Genomic DNA, 22724 nt, shown 5'->3' on the forward strand with positions numbered 1-22724 from the left:
TGGGGTGTGTGTGCGAGTGTGTGAGGGTGGGGTGTGTGTGCAGGTTGTTGATGTGTGTCTTTTTTTTTTGTTTTGTTTTTTTTTGCTTGGGGGGTTGGGGGATGTGCTGTGCTATGCTGGCAAAGTGTGATGGATTGGTGTGTGGCTTTGAGGGTGTGTGTCTGTTGTATTGTGTGTGTGTGTGGTTTTGTCTGTCAAGGAGGTTTGTGGAGGGGGGTCTTTCTGTTGTTGAAATGTAAATGTGGTTGTAGGGGGGGTCAGCCTTTGCTGAGTGGTGGATTGTTTTTTCGTTTTTTTTTTTTTGTGTGTGTGTTGTGCTGAGGCAGCAGTGTTGTTTTAGATGGGCGGAGGGTAGAGGAGCACGTTCTTGGTCTGTCGGTATTTTTTGGCCGTTTCAGGGCTGCTGTAGGGGAACACTGGAAGAGAAATGTGCTGTGGGAAGCAGCGCCGTCTTTTTCCATTGGGCTGGGGTTCTGGGCATCCTGGAGGTGGGAGACGGCTTGCCTGAGGACGGGGATGGTTGTTTTAAGTTGGCGGAAGGGAGAGGAGCACGGTCTCGGGCCATCGGGTGGTGATCCGGTATGTTCGGTCCATTTCTGGCCGGCTGTAGGGGAATGCTGGAACATGCGCTGCGGGAAGCTGCGCCATTTTTTTCCGGGTGCTCGGGGAATCCCCGAGGTGGGAGACGGATACCTGAGGCTGGGGATGGTTGGGTATGGCCGCTTTGGCAAAAGGGGAAGAGGAAGGGGGTGGGGAGTTACCTGTAGCTGCGTGAGAAAACGGGTATTCTTTGTTTTGTATTATTAGTTTGCATTTCTGTTGAAGAAAGAGTGGATGCCTTTTGAATGATGGAGGTGGTGCGTCGGTGTGCGGTTGTTTCGTTAGTTTGGCAGCCAGTCTCCAGCGATTCCTAGGCAGGGAAGGAGTAGGGAAACATGCTCCGCGTGTTTCTCTACTCCTCTCCCTTCCTTGGTCGCTTTTGCTGCTAGCTGGGTCGCGTCGGTGTGCGGTTGTTTCGCTAGTTTGGTAGCCAGTCTCCAGCCATTCCTAGGCAGGGAAGGAGTAGGGAAACACGCTCCGCGTGTTTCTCTACTCCTCTCCCTTCCTTGGTCGCTGTTTGCTGCTAGCTGGGTCGTGGGTAATCCTTCCAGCTGGGCTGCAGCTTGTCCTGTTCGCCCACGTCCCAGATGGTGACGGGCACGTTGTTTTCCGGCTCCTCTGACTCCATGTCAAGCGATCCCAAATATAGTCTGTGCTATAGGCCCTCTGGCACTCTTCAGTACTGGCATTAGGCATTTAAAAATTTCTCTCCCCCCCCCCTCCCCGGTCTATTTTTGCACATACCCACAGCAGGAATATTCTTCTCTCGTTCCAGCGGTGGTTCTGTGCTCTCCGTGCTGCACAGATAATGAGCCATTCTGCTGGTGAATGCTCCTCCCTTATTGTCACGTAGTTTTCTCTGATTGGTCCGTCTTACGTTGCCTAGTGTTGCCTGGTCCTTTGTGTTTCAGAATGTTGAGGGTGTTTTTTCTGATTGGTCCGTCATTCGAGGGCGGGGCAGAGAGACATGGTCAGTGTTGTGGCTTCACCACTATGAATCCATGAACCCTTCAGGGAGTGACTGAGTGACTTCAGAATGTTGTCTTCAGAACGTTGAGGGTGAGTTTTATTATAGTAGATTCTTTCTGCAAAATCTGCCGGTTTTCATTGCTTTTGGAAGCAGAAGGAAGCCTCTGCAAGCCCTTAAGCGCCGGCCATGAGAAACAGCAGATGCAAGTGAAAGCACACATTGGCGTCTATTTCCTGTGTCTAAATATGAGCGTCCAAGCTAAAAAAAAAAAAGTAAATAAATAAATAAAAATGCTTATATTTAGGTCGCCAATGTGTGCTTCACATTCAGGTTTTACCAGGCGCATGGGCACAGGAGCCGAGCTTACCGCAGAACTCTTCTGAACATGTGCCAAGCACAATGCTCCCGTGCCGAAGCACAGTCCTCTCACCGAACTCTCTAATGCTCAGCGCTACGAGCGTGCCTATATTTGCATCTCATTAGCCTTGAGCATTAGGGCGTTGTTCTTCTGCGCTGTTCTGGTGGAATTTTTATGGTGCTATTCAGAATAGCCATGGAGTTTTCAGCATTGGGGCCTAAAATATCTATTTACAAGTGTTTCTCATTTGCACATGTAAATGCTGCTATTTACGTATGTAAAAGCTGTGCAAACTTTTTAAACTGACCTCCAGTAAGTACAATGATATAATTGCCAAGTGGAATCTGTTATATAAAGTACTTTACCGACCTTTGTGTCACAAGTATTCAAAAGTACCATATTCCCAACATAGAAGCTGATAAGACATGATTTAATTTCAGCCTTATAAATAGTCAATAAGGGAGACTTAAGTAATTCTATAAGCTAGGGGCTCATTTACGTATATCCTTTTCATAGGTAAAGGCGGTTAGCTTAGCGGAGTTTAAAAAAAGGTTTGGACGGCTTCCTAAAGGAAAAGTCCATAGACCATTATTAAATGGACTTGGGGAAAATCCACTATTTCTGGGATAAGCAGTATAAAATGTTTTGTACATTTTTGGGATCTTGCCGGGTATATGTGACCTGGATTGGCCACTGTTGGAAACGGGATGCTGGGCTCGAGGCAATACTTATGTACTTATATAGTTTTTGTGTATTTTGCTGATTTTTTTCACATCTTTTTTTTTTTTAATTATTTTTATAAATACAGTACAACAATGCTGGCTCCACAATGTCCAAAACATCTAAAATAACGGATTTCAATAAGGTCCATTACAATAGAAAGTAGTGTGACTAACTGAACAATATTTGCCTATCTGGCTCGCACTGTACACTGCATTTTTTTTTTTTTACTTTTACCCCCCCCCCCCTCATATCCTTCCTCACCATCCATTCGCCATTCAACCCACTTAACCCATACCTCTCCTCAACACTCACACTCCATTCTCCATCCCTCCCCCCCCCCTCAATTCCCTGGCGCAGGTAACATTTTGAGACAATTGATCCATAAGCTACGGTATTGCCTGTGGACAATTTTTGCTGAGGTAGAGTAGACACGGCACTCATTCTCACCAACTATTCGCATCTTGGTGTACCACACGTCTACCGGGATACTCTCCGAAGAGGTCCAAAATTGCAAAATAGATTTCTTTACCAGTAAAAGTGAATGATATATAAATCTCCTTTGTGGCTTAGAGAGGCCCTGAGTAACTAATAGGGCTTGGTCCCCCAAAAGTAAAGTCGCGTAATCCCACTCTATCTGTCTCTGTAGGACTTCAGTAAGCACCTGGAATGCCCGGTTCCACAGGGACAGTGACGGACACTCTAAAAAGGAGTGGATATATGTCCCCCATCCCTGGTTGCATTTAATGCATTGACCATCCCCCCAAAGACCCATAACTGCCCCTTTATCTTTTGTAATATATGTGCGATGTAATATCTTGTACTGGGTTTCCTGCAGGTCTGCTGTCTTAACCATATCATAGATAATGGAAAAGAGCTTACTGAACTGCTTGATATTATATTGTGTATTCAGCTCCCTATTCCAGTGGTTCATCAATCGTTCCATCCCCTCTAGTGGCATGTGCATGTTTAAAATTTTATACCATGTGGATAGACCATTTGCTTTAAATGGTGTGCGCAATAAAATCTTATCCCAGGGCCCCCAGTGCCACCTCTCCCCATAGTCCCTTTGCAAGGAAGAGCAGTAGTGCCTCACCTGTAAATATTGCAGTAAGTGTTTATTTGGAATATTCCACCGTTCCTTCAGATTATCAAAAGAGTCCAGATTCTCCTCTCCCTGTACCAATAGGTGGCCCAACATCACACATCCCTGCTCCTTCCATTTATCAAACACAGAGTATCCCAGGCCTACCGGGAAATCCGCATTACCCACCATACATAGGAAAGGGGATACCTCCGGCGCCCGATTCTGGTGCCCCCTCCGCCAGGCCCACGCCCTCCGCATAGGCTGCAAAAAAGTCAGCCTCCCTGCCGTGTCGTATACAGCGCTGGATTTCATGTGAAGTAAATTTATAAAAGACCAAGGAGCACTCCAACTATCCAACCCTCCGCTAGGCAGAAATCGGTAATGACCCGTCAGCCCCTCAAATATTAATCGCAATAGCGCCGCTACATTATACAGACGGAGTTCCGGCATGGCCAATCCTCCCGCCTCCCGATTTAGGGAAAGCTTCTGGTGCCCAATCCGTGCCCCCCTCCCCCGCCAGACAAAAGCTCGTATTATGGATCGAAACAGTCGTTCATCCTTCCTCAATAACCATATAGGAGCTGCTTGTAATGGGTACAACAACTTTGGGAGCAAGATCATTTTAACCAAAGCTATCCTGCCCATCAGGGAGAGTGGTAAATGCTTCCACCTGTCACAAAGTTTTCGAATATTCTCCAGCGGGTCCACCACATTTTTTTTGTAGAATATTACGGCGTTAACACTAAGGAAAATTCCCAAGTACCTCATAGCTCCCCTCGCGAGTGGTATCAGCAATCCCGCCAGGCCCAACTCCGAAGGGTGTCCCGACAACGATAGCAGCTCCGATTTAGCACAGTTTACTCTTAATCCAGACAGGGCCCCAAAGTCCTCCACCAGTGCCAACACCCGAGGCAGGTCCCTGGGTCCATTTTCCAGGTATACTAAGATATCATCCGCAAATAGGTTTAATCTAAACTCCCGCTTCCCTACTCGAATCCCTCTAATGTTCCTACTCTCCCTTATGCTGACCGCCAATGGCTCTATGGCCAGCAGAAAAAGCAGTGGTGATAGGGGGCATCCTTGCCGAGTGCCACGTTGTAACGGGAAGCTCTCCGTCAATTTACCATTGATTAATAATCTAGCCACTGGGAGTGTGTATAATGCCCTAATCCAGGATGCGCATGCACCCGTGATACCAAAGCGCTCCAAGGCCCAAAACAAGAATTGCCACGAGATGCTATCGAAAGCTTTTTCCATATCCAGTCCCGCGATTATCGCAAGACCCCCTTTACCTCTATGTTCGTGTATAGCAAGAAGAGCTCTCATGATATTCATAGAGGCATGTCTTCCTGGGACAAAGCCCACCTGGTCTTCATGAACCAAACAAGAACTCACCCCATTTAGACGCCGTGCTAGTGTGGCAGCCAGTATTTTCACATCCTGATTCAACAGGGATATGGGGCGATAAGAATCCACCTGTTTATGATCCTTACCAGGTTTCGGAAGAAGCACGATGTGGGCCATGTTATTTTGTATGGGCAGCCCCTGATCTATGATCCCATTAAACCACTCACCCAAAGGCGCCGCCACCAAATCCGCCAGGATTCGATAATACTCTGGACCAAATCCATCAGGTCCCGGTGCCTTAGTCAGTTTTAAAGATTTAATGGTCTGCCTGATCTCCTGCTCATCAATAGGGCCATTAAGAGCCTGCAATTGATCCAACGTAAGCTGAGGAAGGTGAATATCATGAAAAAAAGCCTCACAGGCGTCAATATCAAATTCCCTAGCCCCATAAAGAGAGCTATAAAATTCGACAAATTGTTGGGAAATATGCTGCTCAGATGTGTACTCCCTCCCAGTCGCATCCCTGATACTGGTTATAAGTTGCCGTTTGCGATGGGGCCTAACCAACGTAGCGAGTAGTTTCCCAGCTTTGTTTCCCCATTTAAATAATTTAAAACGCTGAAAATAAATATCCTGTTGTGCCCTCTGTGTCAGAATTTCGTCTATCTGGTGTCTAACCTCCGCCAATCGGGATCTATCCCCGGCATCCATGAACCGCATATGTGCCCTCCTCAAATGTTGGAACTCCCTGGACAAGCGCATGAGATCCGCCTCTCTTCTCTTCCTCTTCCCTGCAGTGTAAGCTATTATGTGACCCCTCATCACTGCCTTTGAAGCCTCCCAATAGGTATCCACGCTTACATCCGCTGTCTGGTTATGCGTTTGATAGTCTAACCACTGACTTCGTAAGTATTCCCTGAATTCTTTGTCGTGATACAGTGGGAGTGGAAATTTCCACACCCTCTCTCCCTGCCCTGCGGAAAAGGACACCATCATGGTAACTGCCGAATGGTCACTAATGGCACAATCCACTATGTGAACGTGAGAGGTTCTAGACAGCAGAGATGGTGTAATAAGCAAGTAATCCAGTCGGGAGTACGAGTCATGGGGATGGGAATAAAAGGTAAACTCACTGTCATGTGGGTGCAATAAACGCCAGATATCAATCAGCCCCAGTTGGGAAGACAAGAAATTGACTCCTCTCCCATCCCAATTCCCTCCCCTCAACCTCCTGGGCTTACAATCAACCGTCTGATCAGCGACGAAATTAAAATCACCCCCCATCACTATATGATAATCTGAAAAAGGAGCCACTTTAGCTATCACCTCTGAAAAGAACTTTTGGGAGTAGATGTTGGGTCCATATACATTACACAATAATATACTCTGTCCCCACAGGTCCCCCAGTACAAGCACATATCTTCCCTCTTTATCCGATATCACTTTATGGGTGGTAAATGGCAGTTGCTTGTGTATTAAAATAGCCACCCCCCTTTGTCTTGAATTATAGGAGGCATATTCTACTTCTCCCACCCACCCCCTCCGGAGTTTTAAGTGTTCTGTTGCGGTTAGGTGTGTCTCCTGTATAAATGCAACATCGGACCTCTCCTTTTTAAGCCAGTTGAGCACCTTGGTTCTTTTAACAGGGGAATGTAACCCATCAACGTTAAGAGTGACTACTTTCAAATTAGCCATTCAAATCACCGGGAAAAGTACCCTCATCAGCCACTCCTGTATCAAATTCGCCGGCCTCCCAGCTGGACCAGCGAACTCTTTCATCAAGGCACTCTGACGGCCGTTCACACCTCCTCAACATTTCTCGCTTTTTCCCTTGTTTCCAAACCTGTGTCTCCAACCCTTGACCTGGTTCTTTTAGCTCCCCCTCCCCCCTCCCAACATACACACAGCCATACACCACACACGCCAAGCCACATACCTTCCCCCTCCCTTCCCCTTCCCACCCTCCACCCTCTGCCCCCCTGTATGCAATTCCTGCAGTTCTCCTCCCCCTCTTCTTCCCCTTCCCTCCCTCATCTTCCTCATCCTTCACCTTCCCAAAGACAACCCTCAGCCTCTCCCCCCACCTCCAGCTCCTTTCAGAGTATTAACCTTTAAATGTTTTTTTTTTTTTTCCAACCAAGGATTGCATTGCCAGATCCCTTTAACCATCAACCTTAAGGATACCTCCACCCAACTAAATGTGGGAATTCTACAGTGCCTCCTCTTCCACTGCCACCTTTAACTGTGCTTTTAACCCCAACCAAAAGAACAAGTAAATTCAACAACAGTTTATACTCAAGTCCCTCTTTGCTTCACAGCTTCAAAGACGTCTTCATGGCTCATCTGCAGCCTTCCTTTCTGCCACACCGGCTCTCTCAGCCAACCCCGTCATCCTTCTTGGTCATTAGCTGAGATTCGATGTAAAAAAGCCTGGGCTTCCTTCACCTCCTGTATAATAAGTGCCTGGCCGCCATGCCAGACACGCAGCTTAGCGGGATACAATAGCGCAAAGCGAACTCCCTTCCGATGAAGCTCAGAGCACACGGGTGTCATCGCTTTCCTCTGCGCTGCAACTCTAGCAGAGTAATCATTAAATAGAAGCACCCGATGGTTTTCAAATTCCACGCTTCCTTTTACTCGAAAGGCTTTCATGATCCGCTCTTTAGAAAACCAATTAGTGTAATGGGCGATAGCCGTGCGCGGTTTAGAGTTAGTATCTCCCTTCGCTCCTATCCGATGGGCTCTGTCACAACAAATTGTGCCACGAGACTCCTCCAGTCCCAACGCATTAGGCAGCCACGTGTCAAAGAACCGGTACAGATCATCGCCCAGCACTTTCTCCGGTAAGCCAATTACTCTCACATTGTTTCGGCGGCTTCGGTTTTCCTGCTCTTCAACTCTCTCTCTAAGTTCGCCTGCCTCTTTTTGCAAGGCAGCAATCAAGGTCGCCGTAGCCCGCGCTTCTTCCTCCCCTGAAGAAATGCGCTGTTCCATGTCCTGGAGCCTTTGGGAGTGCGAATCAAATTTTTCGTGGATCTCTTCTACTGCCGATTGAAGTTTATTTAGTCTATCAGCCAATGCCGCCGAGACTGATCTCGTAATCTCCTGCACCCACTCCGTCGTCTGCATGATCGTCTTGGCCTGAGACTGAGTTTCTCCCGGGTTCTGTTGCTGCTGGGAGTCCGCAATCTTGCCGGGGCCCGTTTTCAGCGAAGCTTTCACTTTTCGCTGTGCTCTTGTGGGCATAACGCGATCGTCTAGCTGCTCCAAACGCGACTCCTGAGTGGCCCAAGAGTCTCTTCTCCTTTTTTTTTCAAGTTTGCTATAGCAAACAATTCGGAATCTGTGGTAAATTAGCAGGTTTTGAGCTGGCCTGAGGGGAGCTGCCCAGGTTCACGTCTTCTCAGGAAGCAGGCATCACGTGACCCCCTTTCACATCTTAATTCTCTGTTCATTCTTGGTAGAGTATGTGCATATGAACGGAGAAGATTCTTTCCATCATTTGTATCCAGGCTGAGGGGTTCTTTTAGAAAGGCGCAGTAGGCTGTACGCACGTGTAGTGTATGCCAAAACTAGAGTAGTGCCCCCCCCCCCCCCGTGGTAATTTTGGATTCGGCATGCGCCCATACCGTCAAGACAAATTATTTTTAAATTTCCTACGCACACGGTGTTTCCAGCGTTAATCGACAGTTGGCACAGGCTGACCGTTCACCGCACGTGTAGTGCGTGAGCCCTTACCACTAGATCAGTGGGTAGCGTTAAGGGCTCAGGCACTCGTAAATAGGCACGTGCTGGTTTTGGTTTTGCTGCAGGCCCTTTTCCCAGTCCATTGAAAAAAAGCCCATTTTCCCAGACATGGTAAAAACTGGCCCGGTGTGTGCCAAAAACATGCGCCCGCAATTCTGCAGGCCACTTATTGCTGCGGCTCAGTAAAAGGACCCCATGTGAACTAACATTTTAAATTATTTGTTTATTAGACTCTCAGAAAGAACTATGGCGCATTAGCGTTTTTAACACACCTACAATTAGCGTGCACACTAACTGTGTAGACGCCAGTAGGGATATTGTAGGCGCATACACAGTTAACGTGCATTAAAAATGTTAACGCGCCTACAACTCGGCTTAGTAAACAGGGCCCCAAGAAGACAATCACATCTTGTAAAGAAATTTCCCATATCACAAAGGGGTACTTTTACTAAGCCACGCTAAAAAGTGGCTGGTGGGAGTTTTAGCTTGTGGGTTTCCCACACGCCCTGGCCACTTTTTAGAGCAGCTATAAAATGGCCGAATTTCTATTTCTGCCATTATCCCCTGGATTCTATACAGTGCGCATAGCATTCCATGCCAAAATCCAAGGGTACTTTGTAACAACGTGTGTAACTTAATTGGATTAACAAGCCAATCAGCATTGTTAGCACTTAACAAGCAATAATCAGCACTAATTGTCAATAGTTACAACTTACGCACATAACTTGCTAAGCATATTCTGTAATGCACTGCACCTAAATTCTAATGTGCGCAGGCAAAAAGGGGTGTGGCTATGGGCAGGTAAATAGGCATTTCGTGGACATTCCAAAATTTATGCACGTTCTAGAATATGACCCAATGCGCCTAAATCTATGCACCGGGATTAACACAACATTTTTGTTGATGTAAATGGAAGCATGTAGTTTTAGGTTTTAGGATATCAATTAAGTGTATTTTATATAAGAACATAAGTATTGCCATACTGGAACAGACCGAAGGCCCATCAAGTCCAGCATCCTCTTTCCAGTAGTGGCCAATCCAGGTTGGAAGTACTTGGTAAGATTCCAAAACAGTACAATTCATTTTATGCTGCTTATCCTAGAAATAATCTGTGGATTTTCCCCAAGTCCATTTTAATAATGGCTTATGGACTTCTCTTTTAGGAAGCTATCCAAACCTTTTGTAAACCCTGCTAAGTTAACCGCCTTTACCACATTCTCTGGCAACAAATTCCAGAGTTTAATTACACATTGAGTGAAGAAACATTTTCTCCGATATATTTTTAATTTATTACTTTGTAGCTTCATTGAGTGCCCCTTAGTCCTAGTATTTTTGGAAAGAGTAAACGAGTGATTCACGTCTGCCTGTTCTACTCCACTCATTATGTTATAGACCTCTATCATATCTCCCCTCAGCTGTCTTTTCTCCAAACTGAAGAGCCCTAGACGCTTTAGCCTTTCCTCATAGGGAAGTCTAAATATAGAATACACTTAGGCAGAAATGTTTTCAGTGCGGATTTTCTAGTCGCCTTATATATAGAATTTGCCCCTTAATGGCCACTTTCTAATTTCCAAATTTGCATGTGGCTATGAGCCCTTACCGCCATCTATTTAAAAGGCAGTAAGGGCTCAGGCGCTACTTGTGCGGTAATCGGCCATCATGCAGCAATGTGCCCGCACTGCCAAATTGCCAAAGGGCACGCCTACTCCCCGCCCCCCGTGCTAGAAAATAAAAATGATATTGTAGCATGGGTGAACGGCACGAGGCAAAAGCAGAACCACTGCAGGGCACCCGGCGGTAGTGCTGTTTAGCTTCACCCTACCCGCATGGTAGCCCTACCGCTTCTTTACATAGTAGATGATGGCAGAAAAAGACCTGCATGGTCCATCCATTCTGCCCAACAAGATAACTCATATGTGCTACTTTTGTTATTCACGTATTAATATTGTCTTCTTCTTAATTTGTTCTGTAAGCCGCATTGAACCTGAGCTTTCTTGGGAAAATGCGGGGTAGAAATGTCATAAATAAGTAAATAAATAAATAAATAAATAATACATTAGTATGTTTTTAATGACTTTCTGCTAAACTTTCTGCAAGATTTCACCAATTCCTGTCGCTGCAGTTAATCAAAGTTTCCAGGACATTAAGCCAAAGAAAATGTTCTGTAATAACTTTATGTCCCCATTCTCACAACACACAGTAGCTATCAAAAAATGTTAGTGAGCATATTTGTGAGACGTTAATTTTATTGGGGAAAAGAGGAATCACTATAAAGAAGTAACATCATTTTTTTTTTTAAAGCTTAGCAGGCAACGACGCACTTTAATTAATCATTCTTCCTGGATTTTTCCAGAACTCTTGGGCCACTGAGCATCTATTCAGCTGTAGTTTTTCAAGGGCAGCTGCCTTTATCCATGTCCTCTAGAAGTCCTGTATGGGGTGTAGCTTAGAAAATTGTCTTTCACCTTAGGTACAGCAGTGCTACAGAAGAGAGTGTTTGATAAATTATTCTAAACTCTGGGTAGCATGCCTGACCAGCGTTGAATGCATAGTCATCCATCTATCTGTGCAACATGGAAAAACATTTTTTCTTTATTGCAGATCAGTGGATTAAAAAAAAAAAGACAAAAATGGTAAAAATTGATGCGGTGGTCTCTACAAGCCAGCACTGTTTAAATGGAGTAAAAATGATTATAAATAAAAGTGTTCTCTAATAACTCTGGAGCATTTCACAATAGGAACGCTCAAGACACTGGTATGCCATTCTTTGATGTTGAAGTTATTAAATTTTCTGTAGATATTTTTAAACTAAAAATCATTGCGAACAGGCAGATGGAGCAGAATTTATTTCAGTTATTGACCGTACCTTTTATCTAGTAACAATATAGTGGACCTGCAAAAAAACTAACACATTTATTCTTTGTCAAAAACCGTGGGTAAGGTTCAAAGCTATTATGTTATTGGTAAATGTCTGAACAAAAAAAACAGCACCACGGGCCTTTAAAAATGGAACACAGTTCTTTAATGAATGAGCCTTGACAAAAAGACCCGACACGGGCCGTGTTTCGGTGACTAGCACCTGCGTCAGGGGTCACAGTGATGACGTGGAAAACTCGGGGAATAACTCGAATATATTCCTCTACAATATATTATTCCTTACCCCACGTCTCATGGAGTAAAAGCTACAAAGCACCAAGGCACTTTCACTTTCTGTATCCAAAGAACTGTGTTCCATTTTTAAAGGCCCGTGGTGCGGTTTTTTTTTGTTTGGACTTTAGTTTGTACTTCGTTCCCTCTCTTTTGTTATATTGGTAAATGTCTGTACATCACGTGTTTAAGCACTGAATAGAGGGGTCCTTTTACAAAGGCGTGATGAAAAATGACCTGCGGTAGTGTAGACACGTGTTTTGGGAGTGCGCAAAATCATTTTTGGCGCACCTATAAAAAAACACCTTTTTTAAAAATTTTTGCCGAAAATGGATGTGCGGCGAAATGAAAATTGCCGCGCGTCCATTTTGGGTCTGAGACCGTACCGCCAGCCATTGACTTAGTGGTAAGGTCTCACGCATTAACCGGGCGGTAATCACCTATGCGCGCCAAATGCCACTTGACGTGCGTAGCGGACGCACACCAGAAAATAAACATGTCCACCCAATTTCAACCTCTTGTATGGGCGAAATGGGGACTCTGATGAATGTTATGAATAGAAAGCAGGGACCAGTGTTCAGCAATAATGTCTTTGATTATCCCAGATTTCTCTGAATAAGGGAGGATACAGGTCAAACGATCATCAGCATCCCTTGTTCTATAGGATTGGGTATACAGGGGGGATATTTTCTTGAAACTTTTTCTCATGCTGAACAGACTGCAGACTTCATTCGCATAGAAGAATAGCTTGAATAAGGCTATTCAGTAATTGGGCAAAGTTAACTTAGTGGTTCAAACTGTCATGGAATTTTTCTATTGCAAAGAAGGTCTTAAATGTTAAATAGTAGTAGTACTAGTAGTTTCTTATAACGTCTTCGATACCCAATTTAAGGACCAGGTGGAGAGGGGCAATGCTGTGAGAGTAGGCATGATGGGTGTAATTCTATAAAAAGGTGCTCAAGGGTGTGCGCTCCTTTGTATATGTAAATGCCCCCCCCCCCCAAAAAAAATAGTGCTTGCACCATGAGCACTATTATCTAAGGGTGCGCATAAGTTACACACTGCACAAAAGCAAGGGGGCTGTACATGTGGGCGGAGAATAAATGGGGCATGGGTGTGTCTCCCAGTTACATACCTGTGGCAGCCTCTTCCAGCCTTTCTCTCCCTGTTGCCCAAGACTCTCAGAAATTGCTCTTGTGCCTAGGGCTCCTGGTCATGGAGGACAGATGAAAATAAAATCCAGATTGGCTCAATCTGTCCTCTATGACCTAGAGCCATCTGGTAACCCTAGGCTCCCTAAGTCCTAACCCAGTCCCCAGACTTTTTAGGGGTCCCTAATGTTTTCAAATCTGTGCTGAAAACCCACCTTTTCACTGCTGCTTTTGGCAGGGCCGCCGAGAGGGGGGACAAAAGTCCCAGGGCCAGGGCCTCCAGGGGGGCCCGGCGCCACCACCGCCTGGCCCGCCCTCTGTCGCCGCCTGGCCCACACTCTGTCACTCCCAGAACTAACCTTAAGCCTCCTTTCACTTCGCAGCAAGCAGCAGCAGGTCAGGCCACTCCTTCCTTCCATGTCCCGCCCTCGCCTGACGTAACGTCCGTGAGGGCGGGGCACGGAAGGAAGGAGGAGAGGTCTGCCCTGCCGCTGCTTGCTGCGAAGTGAAAGGAGGCTTAAAGGTAGTTCCGAGGGCCCGGCCCGATAGCGGGTGGAGGGGGGTTCGGCGACCTCGGGTGGGTGGGCGGCGGGGGGGGGGGCCCGGCGATCTCGGGTGGGAGGTGACCTCGGGGGGGGGGGGGGGGCCCGGGGGCGGCCTTGTCCCGGCTCCGGCTCTCGGCGGCCCTGGCTTTTGGCTCCTAGCCACAATTGCCCTCCCCTTGTCCCTTCCTCCCTTCTCACCCATTACTTCCCTCACCCGTAACTGTCTTGTCTGTCTGTATTATTTAGATTGTAAGCTCTTTTGAGCAGGGACTGTCTCTTTGTATCAGGTGTTCAGCGCTGCGTGCGTCTGGTAGCGCTATACAAATGCTAATAATAATAATAGTGAGAAGCAGCGATGCCCACTTGATCCCACTTTGTGTCAGCTAGGTCTCAAAAGTGGCCACTGGTACCTCAAGCAGTAATATTGTGGTATTATTGTTAGGGGTCAGACTTCCATATATGCCTGTTAGAGGTCACAGTGACCATTTTTGAGTGCTGGTGGCTATGAGGCAGGACAAAGTGGACATAGCTCCTGCTCCACTAGACAATAGAGACCCCCAGTAAGTCTGGGGATTGGGTTGGGGGTATAGGGGGCTTTACAGCCCGACAAGTTTTGAGGGCCTTGAGCTAGGGAAGTGGGGGAATAAGTCTGGGGGAGGCTGCCACATGTAGGGCTCGTGCCTACACATGGGGGCCTCCAGGGGTGGGAGGTATCTTTGCTGACATGGGGGGAGGCCTTGGTTGTGGTGCCAGGGGGTCGAGTGACATCATGGGAGAGGTCAGGAGGACTTGCTTGTGATATTGGTTGGGGACGGTCAGGTGATTTTGGGAGGCCTACTTGAGATATTGGGAAGGGTACTGCTTTTGATATCAGGGGTTGGGAAGCTGACATCCAGGTAGGGACATGAATTTGGGGGGGGGGGGGGGGTGGACCTGCATTGTGGAGACTGGTAACTTTGAGATTTACAGCTGCCCCACAGCAGACACATAGCTATGCCTTGGAGCAGATGTAAATTCCAACATCTAGGTTTTACAATGCAAACGTGGATCCCCAATGTGAAATAGGGCATATGTGCCTGTATTGCTGTCCCCTCCCCCTCCCAACTTCCCCAGGATGTACTCAGCTTCCCTATGTCTGACTGACCCCTGTTCTGAAATTTCTGGGCCTTTTCAAACATTCGAATTCTGCCATTTAGTCGTGGGGATGCTTCTGAAGATGGGGTCTAAGTGGTTTTAAAGAGAGTGAGCTTGTACCAGACGAGGAGAGGAAGAAGCTATTGCACTGTGGCAGTTTAAAGATGACTTCTTTTTTCCAAATCACGGAGGACAAAATCAGAAATACTTTTATTCTTCTTTTTCTAGGTCTGCACAACTCTTCTGCCGGAGCCCAAGGAGTCAAGAACTGACTGTGGGGTAAGCTCTATATCTTCTTAATTTAAGCAATTTCATAAATTAACCAGGGCACACTCAAATCCTTGCATAAGTAGTTATGTTCCCCGGGTATGAATTTTAAGATTGCCAACATGAACTTTTATTAAATAGAGATTGCCTTGAGTGGAACTGGGAGGTTGAGTGACAGGATTTCACTAGCCTTCTTTATTAGGCTTTTATCTTTTTAAATGAATGGATGTCATCAGAACCACCCCCCCCCCCCCAAAAAAAAAAAAAAACCACACACACTTTACCACTAGCATATTCTGATCCTGGTGTGTGATATGCTTTATGAAAAGAACAGAATGAGTTGTTTAAAATATATTTAGTAAAATCTTGACTAGAGACAAAGGACTCAAATGATGGCCAAATTTGGGAGCCAAAAAAAATTAGTGTTAAGCGCTATTCTATAAATGACACTCAGAGTTGGGCACCGTTTATACAATAGTGTTTGGCACCAGGATCCACGTACAATTTTGATATAAGAGTAACCATATTGGGTCAGACCAATGGTCCGTCTAGCCCACTATCCTGTTTTTCAAACAGTGGCCAAGTCAGGTCACAAGTACCTGGCAGAAACCCAAATTGTGGCAACAATCCATACTACAAATCCCAGGGCAGACGGTTGCTTCCCATGTCTGCTTAAATAGCAGACTATGGACTTTTCCTCCAGAAATTTGTCCAAACCTTTCTTAAACCCAGATACGCTAACTGCTGTTACCACATCCTCCGGCAAAGAGCTCCAGAGCTTAACTATTCGTTGAGTGAAAAAGTATTTCCCCCTATTTGTTTTAAAAGTATTTCCATGTAACTTCCTCCAGTGTCCCCTAGTTTTTGTACTTCTGGAACGAGTAAAAAATCGATTTACTTCTACTCAGGATTTTGTAGTCCACTCAGGGTTTTGTAGACTTCAATCGTATCTCCCCGCTTCCGTCTCTTTTCCAAGCTGAAGAGCCCTAACCTCTTTAGCCTTTCCTCATACGAGAGGAGTTCATTCCTTTTTATCGTTTTGGTTGCTCCTTCTGAATTGGCAACTGTTAGAAACAGAATACTGAGCTTGATGGACCTTCGGTCTGTCTCAATATGGCAATGCTTATGTTATGCTCTTACCCTCTCTGTGAGCAGGTCAACCTCCCCGCCCCCTGGATATTCAGTGCCGGTCACCAGAAACGACCTGACATTGAATATCTGGGGTCAGTGCCGATTGCAACACTTAAGGGGGTTGCCTTCCATGGACTGAATTTTGACTCACATATGTTTGTCCAAGCATTTCTTATTGTGTAAAGGATGTTAAGCTGTGAACAGGAGACAAGTGGATAGATTTAAGTAGAAGAGGAGGGAGGTTATGTGTTTGTTTTTATTGTCATCGGCTTAGTGTAAGCAGACTATAAATTTTTAAAATAAATAAATAAGCTTTTAATCAGTAAAGATATGTACATCCCAGGAGCCAATATTCTCCTCAAAATGTTAAAACCAATCTCCCACCCACTAAACCGTCAAAAAAGAAGTAAAACAAGAAGAAATAGGTGTGTTTATGTATTGTAACAGGTGCCTTGTTTTATTTTTTTATTTTTATAAATTATTTATCAATTTATATATATAAAACAAGCAAAATACATACTTGTCAAGAAAGTAACATTACTGTGTAATTTTACAAATAAGAAATAATTAATAAGCAATTACGTACAGCAAGTTTACTAAGGTCCACACTACTGGGATTCAAAATATTCAGTTTGGATGCTTAAGGATATCAATAGAAATCAAACAAAATAAAACATGGAAAAGAAAATAAGATGATCCCTTTTTTATTGGACATAACTTAATACATTTCTTGATTAGCTTTCGAAGGTTGCCCTTCTTCCTCAGATCGGAAATAAGCAAATGTGCTAGCTGACAGTGTATATAAGTGAAAACATTCAAGCATTACTATGACAGTAAAATAGATACCATTGGAGATTCTACATGGAATGTTGCTACTATTGGAGATTCTACATGGAATGTTGCTACTATTGGAGATTCTACGTGGAATGTTGCTACTATTGGAGATTCTACATGGAATGTTGCTATTCCACTAGCAACATTCCATGTAGAAGGCTGCGCAGGCTTCTGTTTCTGTGAGTCTGACGTCCTGCACGTACGTGCAGGACGTCAGACTCACAGAAGCAGAAGCCTGCGCGGCCAAATTGGTGATCTACAAGGGCCGACTTCTACATGGAATGTTGCTAGTGGAATAGCAACATTCCATGTAGAATCTATAGAAATCAAACAAAATAAAACATGGAAAAGAAAATAAGATGATCCCTTTTTTATTGGACATAACTTAATACATTTCTTGATTAGCTTTCGAAGGTTGCCCTTCTTCCTCAGATCGGAAATAAGCAAATGTGCTAGCTGACAGTGTATATAAGTGAAAACATTCAAGCATTACTATGACAGTAAAATAGATACTATTGGAGATTCTACGTGGAATGTTGCTACTATTGGAGATTCTACATGGAATGTTGCTATTCCACTAGCAACATTCCATGTAGAAGGCTGCGCAGGCTTCTGTTTCTGTGAGTCTGACGTCCTGCACGTACGTGCAGGACGTCAGACTCACAGAAGCAGAAGCCTGCGCGGCCACATTGGTGATCTGCAAGGGCTGACTTCTACATGGAATGTTGCTAGTGGAATAGCAACATTCCATGTAGAATCTATAGAAATCAAACAAAATAAAACATGGAAAAGAAAATAAGATGATCCCTTTTTTATTGGACATAACTTAATACATTTCTTGATTAGCTTTCGAAGGTTGCCCTTCTTCGTCAGATCAGAAATAAGCAAATGTGCTAGCTGACAGTGTATATAAGTGAAAACATTCAAGCATTACTATGACAGTCTGACAGGGTGGGAGGATGAGGGTGGGTCGGAGGTATGCATGGGGACATCAAAGCATATCACTGATATTCTAACAGGATGGGTGTGGGTAGGTGAGGGGTTGGGTGATCAACAGAGACATACAGCTTTATGGTTTATAATGGGTTAGGAACCCCAGATCCTTGTTAAGTCCTTTCTGTTGGGTGTTAAAATATTCAATCATTCTGACTTCAAAGGTCTTAGGTTCTTGTATGGTTTTAAAGTTACCTTTCAGGATTCTCACTGTGAAGTCACTGGTACAGTGTCCTGGTCCTGTAAAATGTTGACCAACAGGTGTGGGAACCCTACTGGCACCAGCATTTCTATTGATAACCTTAAGAGTGGACTAACACAGCTACCACACTCCGATGCTTAAGGAAAAATTATAAGGAAACAACACTATTTCGGATGCTCTTAGTAGATACCCATTATTAATAACTAGTAAAAAAAAAAAAGGCCCGTTTCTGAAGGCAAGGAAACGAGCCATAGGCAGGCAATTTCTCCCCCCCCCCCCCCCCCCCCCCGCGCTACTGCCCCCTCGATCCCCCCTAGACATCAGACGCACACAGAGAAACTTGCAGAGAAGATGATTGAGGAAGCAACGCGAAGGGCACAACAGCTCTTCGGCTGTCAGCACAGGTAGTCCACAACGGCGGGGGGGGGGGGGGGTGGTTTTCGGCGGGCCGGGGGGGGGGTCGAGGGGGCTGTAGCGCAGGGGGTGACAGATGATTCCGAGGCAGGGGGAGGAGTACTCCTCCCCTTGCCTTGGAATCAGCTGTCATGACGTCAGTGCGTGTCTGCCTAGCAGACCACCTCCAGGGAGCCACGGTCCCAAGCACAGAACGTTGGAGGTGAGAATTATTATATAGGATTAGAGCTATGATCTAACTACTTCCTTGCCCTTTTGCAGCGAGGAAAGAGGAAAGTTGTGAAGGTTCATAGAACACATACTTATTTAACTGATATTTAACTATGCATTTGCAAGGGTACTTTAAGAAAAAGGTTCCACCTAACTGAATTACACCAGGTCTCATAAGTAAAAATCTCTGTCTACGCTTTTGGGTTTCTTTGATAACGTCAGGGAAGAGTTGGACCTTCAGACTGAGAAAGCTCTTATCTCTATTTTGAAAGAAGAGCCTCATCAACCAGTTTTTATCTGGTGATAAAGCTACTGTGTCAATTAATGTTGAAGCACTTACTAATTCAGAATCTGAGGACTCTAATATCATCGCGATATCTAAAACTGGTTTTTCTTGAAATACTTGATTTTTTTGAGGCAAATAGTATATCTCTGTAAATGGTGGGACCATTTCTTCTGAAACACTTAATATCTCTTTAATATAGTTTCTGAGCATTTCTCTTGGTAAAACCCCAATTTTCTTAGGAAAATTCAAAAATCAGATATTATTATTTTTAGTTACATTTTCCAAAAACTCAGTTCGTCTTCTCAAAGTAATTAAGTCTTTTATCATAGTCTCTTGGTGTAACTGTACTTCTTTCAGTCCTTTCTCCATTTCTACTTGTCGGTTCAATTCTGTCTCTACCCTGACTTCAGTATCTTGAACGTTTTGGTCAAGAATAGTAATATCTTGGGATAGTTGTTTTATTTGTGGGCTTAGGGATTTTCCCAAGTCCACGATCAATGTCCATAGAGTCTCTAGCGTAATTTCAGTTGGTTTTTGTATCAAAGGAAATTGTACCTCTTTTGCAACAACAGCGGATTGTTGTATTTTCTTTTCTCCACTCACTTGCGTCTGTTCCTGGCTGCCAGCCGTTGTTTCTCTCCCACTCGGGTGGCCTTGTTCTCCAAAAAGGCCTGCATGCTCCGCGAGATGTCTCCCTTCCTCGATCCGTTGGATTGCTTCACTCTTCGGTGGCGTCGCAGTGGAAACCGGCGTCGGCGTGCTGGTTCCTGAGGGTTGCGGGGGAGGCGCTCTGACATCGGGGCTGAGCGATGGTAACACTTCGGTGACCTCTGGGTTGGAGCTATCGCACCTGTGGGGGGGATTCAAAATGGCCGCCGACTAGCTCGGATGCTCAGCAAGCTCTCTGGGAAGAAGAGATGCCGAAGAGAAGGGGCCGCCTGTCCTCCTCTGCCTCCCCGCCACGGCAGAATCCTCCTTTAACACAACCAACAATGACAAATTACCTCCAAAGAGCGCAGATGCCGATAACACCGGGAGCAGACCTGCTAGGTCAACCGGGTGGAGATGGTAACACTTCGGTGACCTCTGGGTTGGAGCTATCTCCACCCGGTTGACCTAGCAGGTCTGCTCCCGGTGTTATCGGCATCTGCGCTCTTTGGAGGTAATTTGTCATTGTTGGTTGTGTTAAAGGAGGATTCTGCCGTGGCGGGGCGGCAGAGGAGGACAGGCGGCCCCTTCTCTTCGGCATCTCTTCTTCCCAGAGAGCTTGCTGAGCATCCGAGCTAGTCGGCGGCCATTTTGAATCCCCCCCACAGGTGCCTTGTTTTATAAAATCACCCCCGCATATCTGGGCAGATTCAGGAAGAAAACTTACATCTGCCTCAGAGCAGGTGTGACTTTGCGGGGAAGCCATCTTATAGAGTTATTTCGGCACTTAGGCTGCATTTAACAGGGCCGGTGCTAGGGACTCTGTCGTCCCCCTGGAAACTATCAGTTGGCACCACCTCCCCGTTCCAATATCTCCTTTCTCTCTCCCTCATTCTCCTACCCACCCCCATTTTCCAAGCTTATTTCTTCCACTTCACCTCCCCTCACCACCCGGCATCTCCTCTCTTTGAACCCTTACCCTCCCCGTCTGTCCAATGTCTCCCTCACCTGCCCGGTCTAACTTAAAAATGTTTTTTTTTCGAAGCAGACGGTTTCTGTCACGGGAATGATTCAGTCATGCTGCCTTCAGCTTTCTCGGCACTCTCCCTTTGCTGCGGTCTGCCCCACCTCTGATGCAATTTCCTGTTTCCACCTGGGCGGACCACAGCAGCAGCAGAGAGAGAGGGCAAAGGAGGCCGAAGGAAGCATGTTTGATTTGCTCTTGCGCCAGAAACCCTGTTTACAAAAAAAAACATTTTTAAGTTAGACCGGGCAGGTGAGGGAGATCCTGGATGTGGGTACAGAGAAGGGGAGTATGTGCCGACCCAGCGAGTGCCATTCCTGGTGCCCCCAAAGTTTTGCTTCCTTGCTTACTGTGTTTCGCTGGCCCTACCATTTATGTGCCTTCACAGCCTGGAGCACTGTTACAAAAATGACCTTGTTCAGGTCACTTTGGACCAGAATCAGCAAATGGCACCCAAATATGGGTGCTGGAAAAAAATCAGCGTCCAGCACTATTCTATAAAGTGCACTCCAGGTTGAGCGCCTTTTATAAGTACTGCATAGTACTGATTCCTCTGCCAAAATTCTGGCACCAGGACTTAACATCTGGCTGAAACCAGGTGTAATTCCTGGCACCCAATTTGAGTGCGAATTCTTGGTAGTCTTTAACACTGCATGCAAATTTCTGGAATGCCCCCGATCTGCCCATGCCCCTACCATCGCCAATCCTCCTTTTGGATTGTGCACTATGGGATTTGGTGTGCAGCAGGGGTGTAGCCAGACCTCGGCGGGAGGGGGAGCCCGAGGTGTGGGGGCACTGTTTAGCCGCTTCCCCCACTGCCTCCCCCCCTCCCGCCACCTTCCCCCCCTCCTGCCACTTTGGACCCCCCCCCCCCCCCGCAGCCACAACGGTAAAACCCGCCACGCCACCGCAAAAACCCTCCCCCGTCGCCGCCAGGTACCTTGTTTGCTGGCGGGGGGCCCCCAACCCCTGCCAGCCGAAGAGTCTTCTTCAACGCTGGTCGACTCTGGCGCCTTCGCTGTGTGATGATCTGTTTCGAACTCCTGACGTCCTGCACCGTGCACGTCCTGTATGTAGCCCCGTGCAGGACGTAAGGCGTCAGAAACAGATTATCACACAGCGAAGGCGCCGGAGTCGACCGGCGCTGAAGAAGACTCTTCGGCTGGCGGGGGTTGGGGACCCCCACCAGCAAACAAGGTACCTGATGCGGGGGTGGGCGGCGGCGGTGGTGACTGGGGGGGGGGTCAAATGTAGAGGGAGCCAGGGCTTAATCTGTGGAGGCCCATGCCCCCATGGCCCGACGTAGCTACGCCCCTGGTGTGCAGTTTTATAGAATAGCGCCTAGCAAGATGGGCATGCAATTTCCAATTGGTGCCAATTAACATCAATAAATGATTGTTAGTGCCAAATTATTGCTGTTAATTGGCTTGTTGCCCAGTTGAGTTGCATGCACATCTCGTGATTCCGATGCTCAAATCTGAGTGCCCTTTATAGAATCTGGGGATTTATGACTCTGAGCATGCATAAAATGTAACACAGTAAATGACGGCAGTTAAAGACCTACACAGTCCATTCAGACTGCCCAACAGAGTGGCCAGAGCTCCACCCGCCACTCTGTTCAGGCTCCAGCTACGCGTAAACAATGGTTGTCAAGTCTCTGCCATGCCAACCATATAGTCAGCCAAACATGATGGAGTCTTGGTTATACCCATATATCATCCCCAAGTATTGCTGACAGTGTTCAACTTACCAGTCAAGATATCTTCCAGTCCCCCTGAGCTGCACAGCAACCTCACTCACAGCACTTGACAATAAATGTGACCTTCAACAGTGGAGTTGCTTAAGCTTCACCTGTCTTTTGCCATTTGCTAGACACAGACCCTAGACATCTATCTAGCATCGGCCTAAG

At 46.2% G+C, this 22724-nt stretch overlaps 1 protein-coding gene across 1 annotated transcript in view; it reads left to right on the top strand.

The window, feature by feature from the left end:
- INPP4B (inositol polyphosphate-4-phosphatase type II B) overlaps positions 1 to 22724 on the top strand; it is an 853440-nt gene that overhangs the window by 212117 nt on the left and 618599 nt on the right. Inside the window, exon 4 of the mRNA XM_030192243.1 lies at positions 15035 to 15085. Coding sequence (XP_030048103.1) covers positions 15035 to 15085 — 51 coding nt within the window. The remainder of the gene's footprint in view (positions 1 to 15034; positions 15086 to 22724) is intronic.

This window comes from Microcaecilia unicolor, chromosome 2 (genome assembly GCF_901765095.1).
Source record: "Microcaecilia unicolor chromosome 2, aMicUni1.1, whole genome shotgun sequence".
Classification (NCBI taxonomy): Eukaryota; Metazoa; Chordata; class Amphibia; order Gymnophiona; family Siphonopidae; genus Microcaecilia; species Microcaecilia unicolor.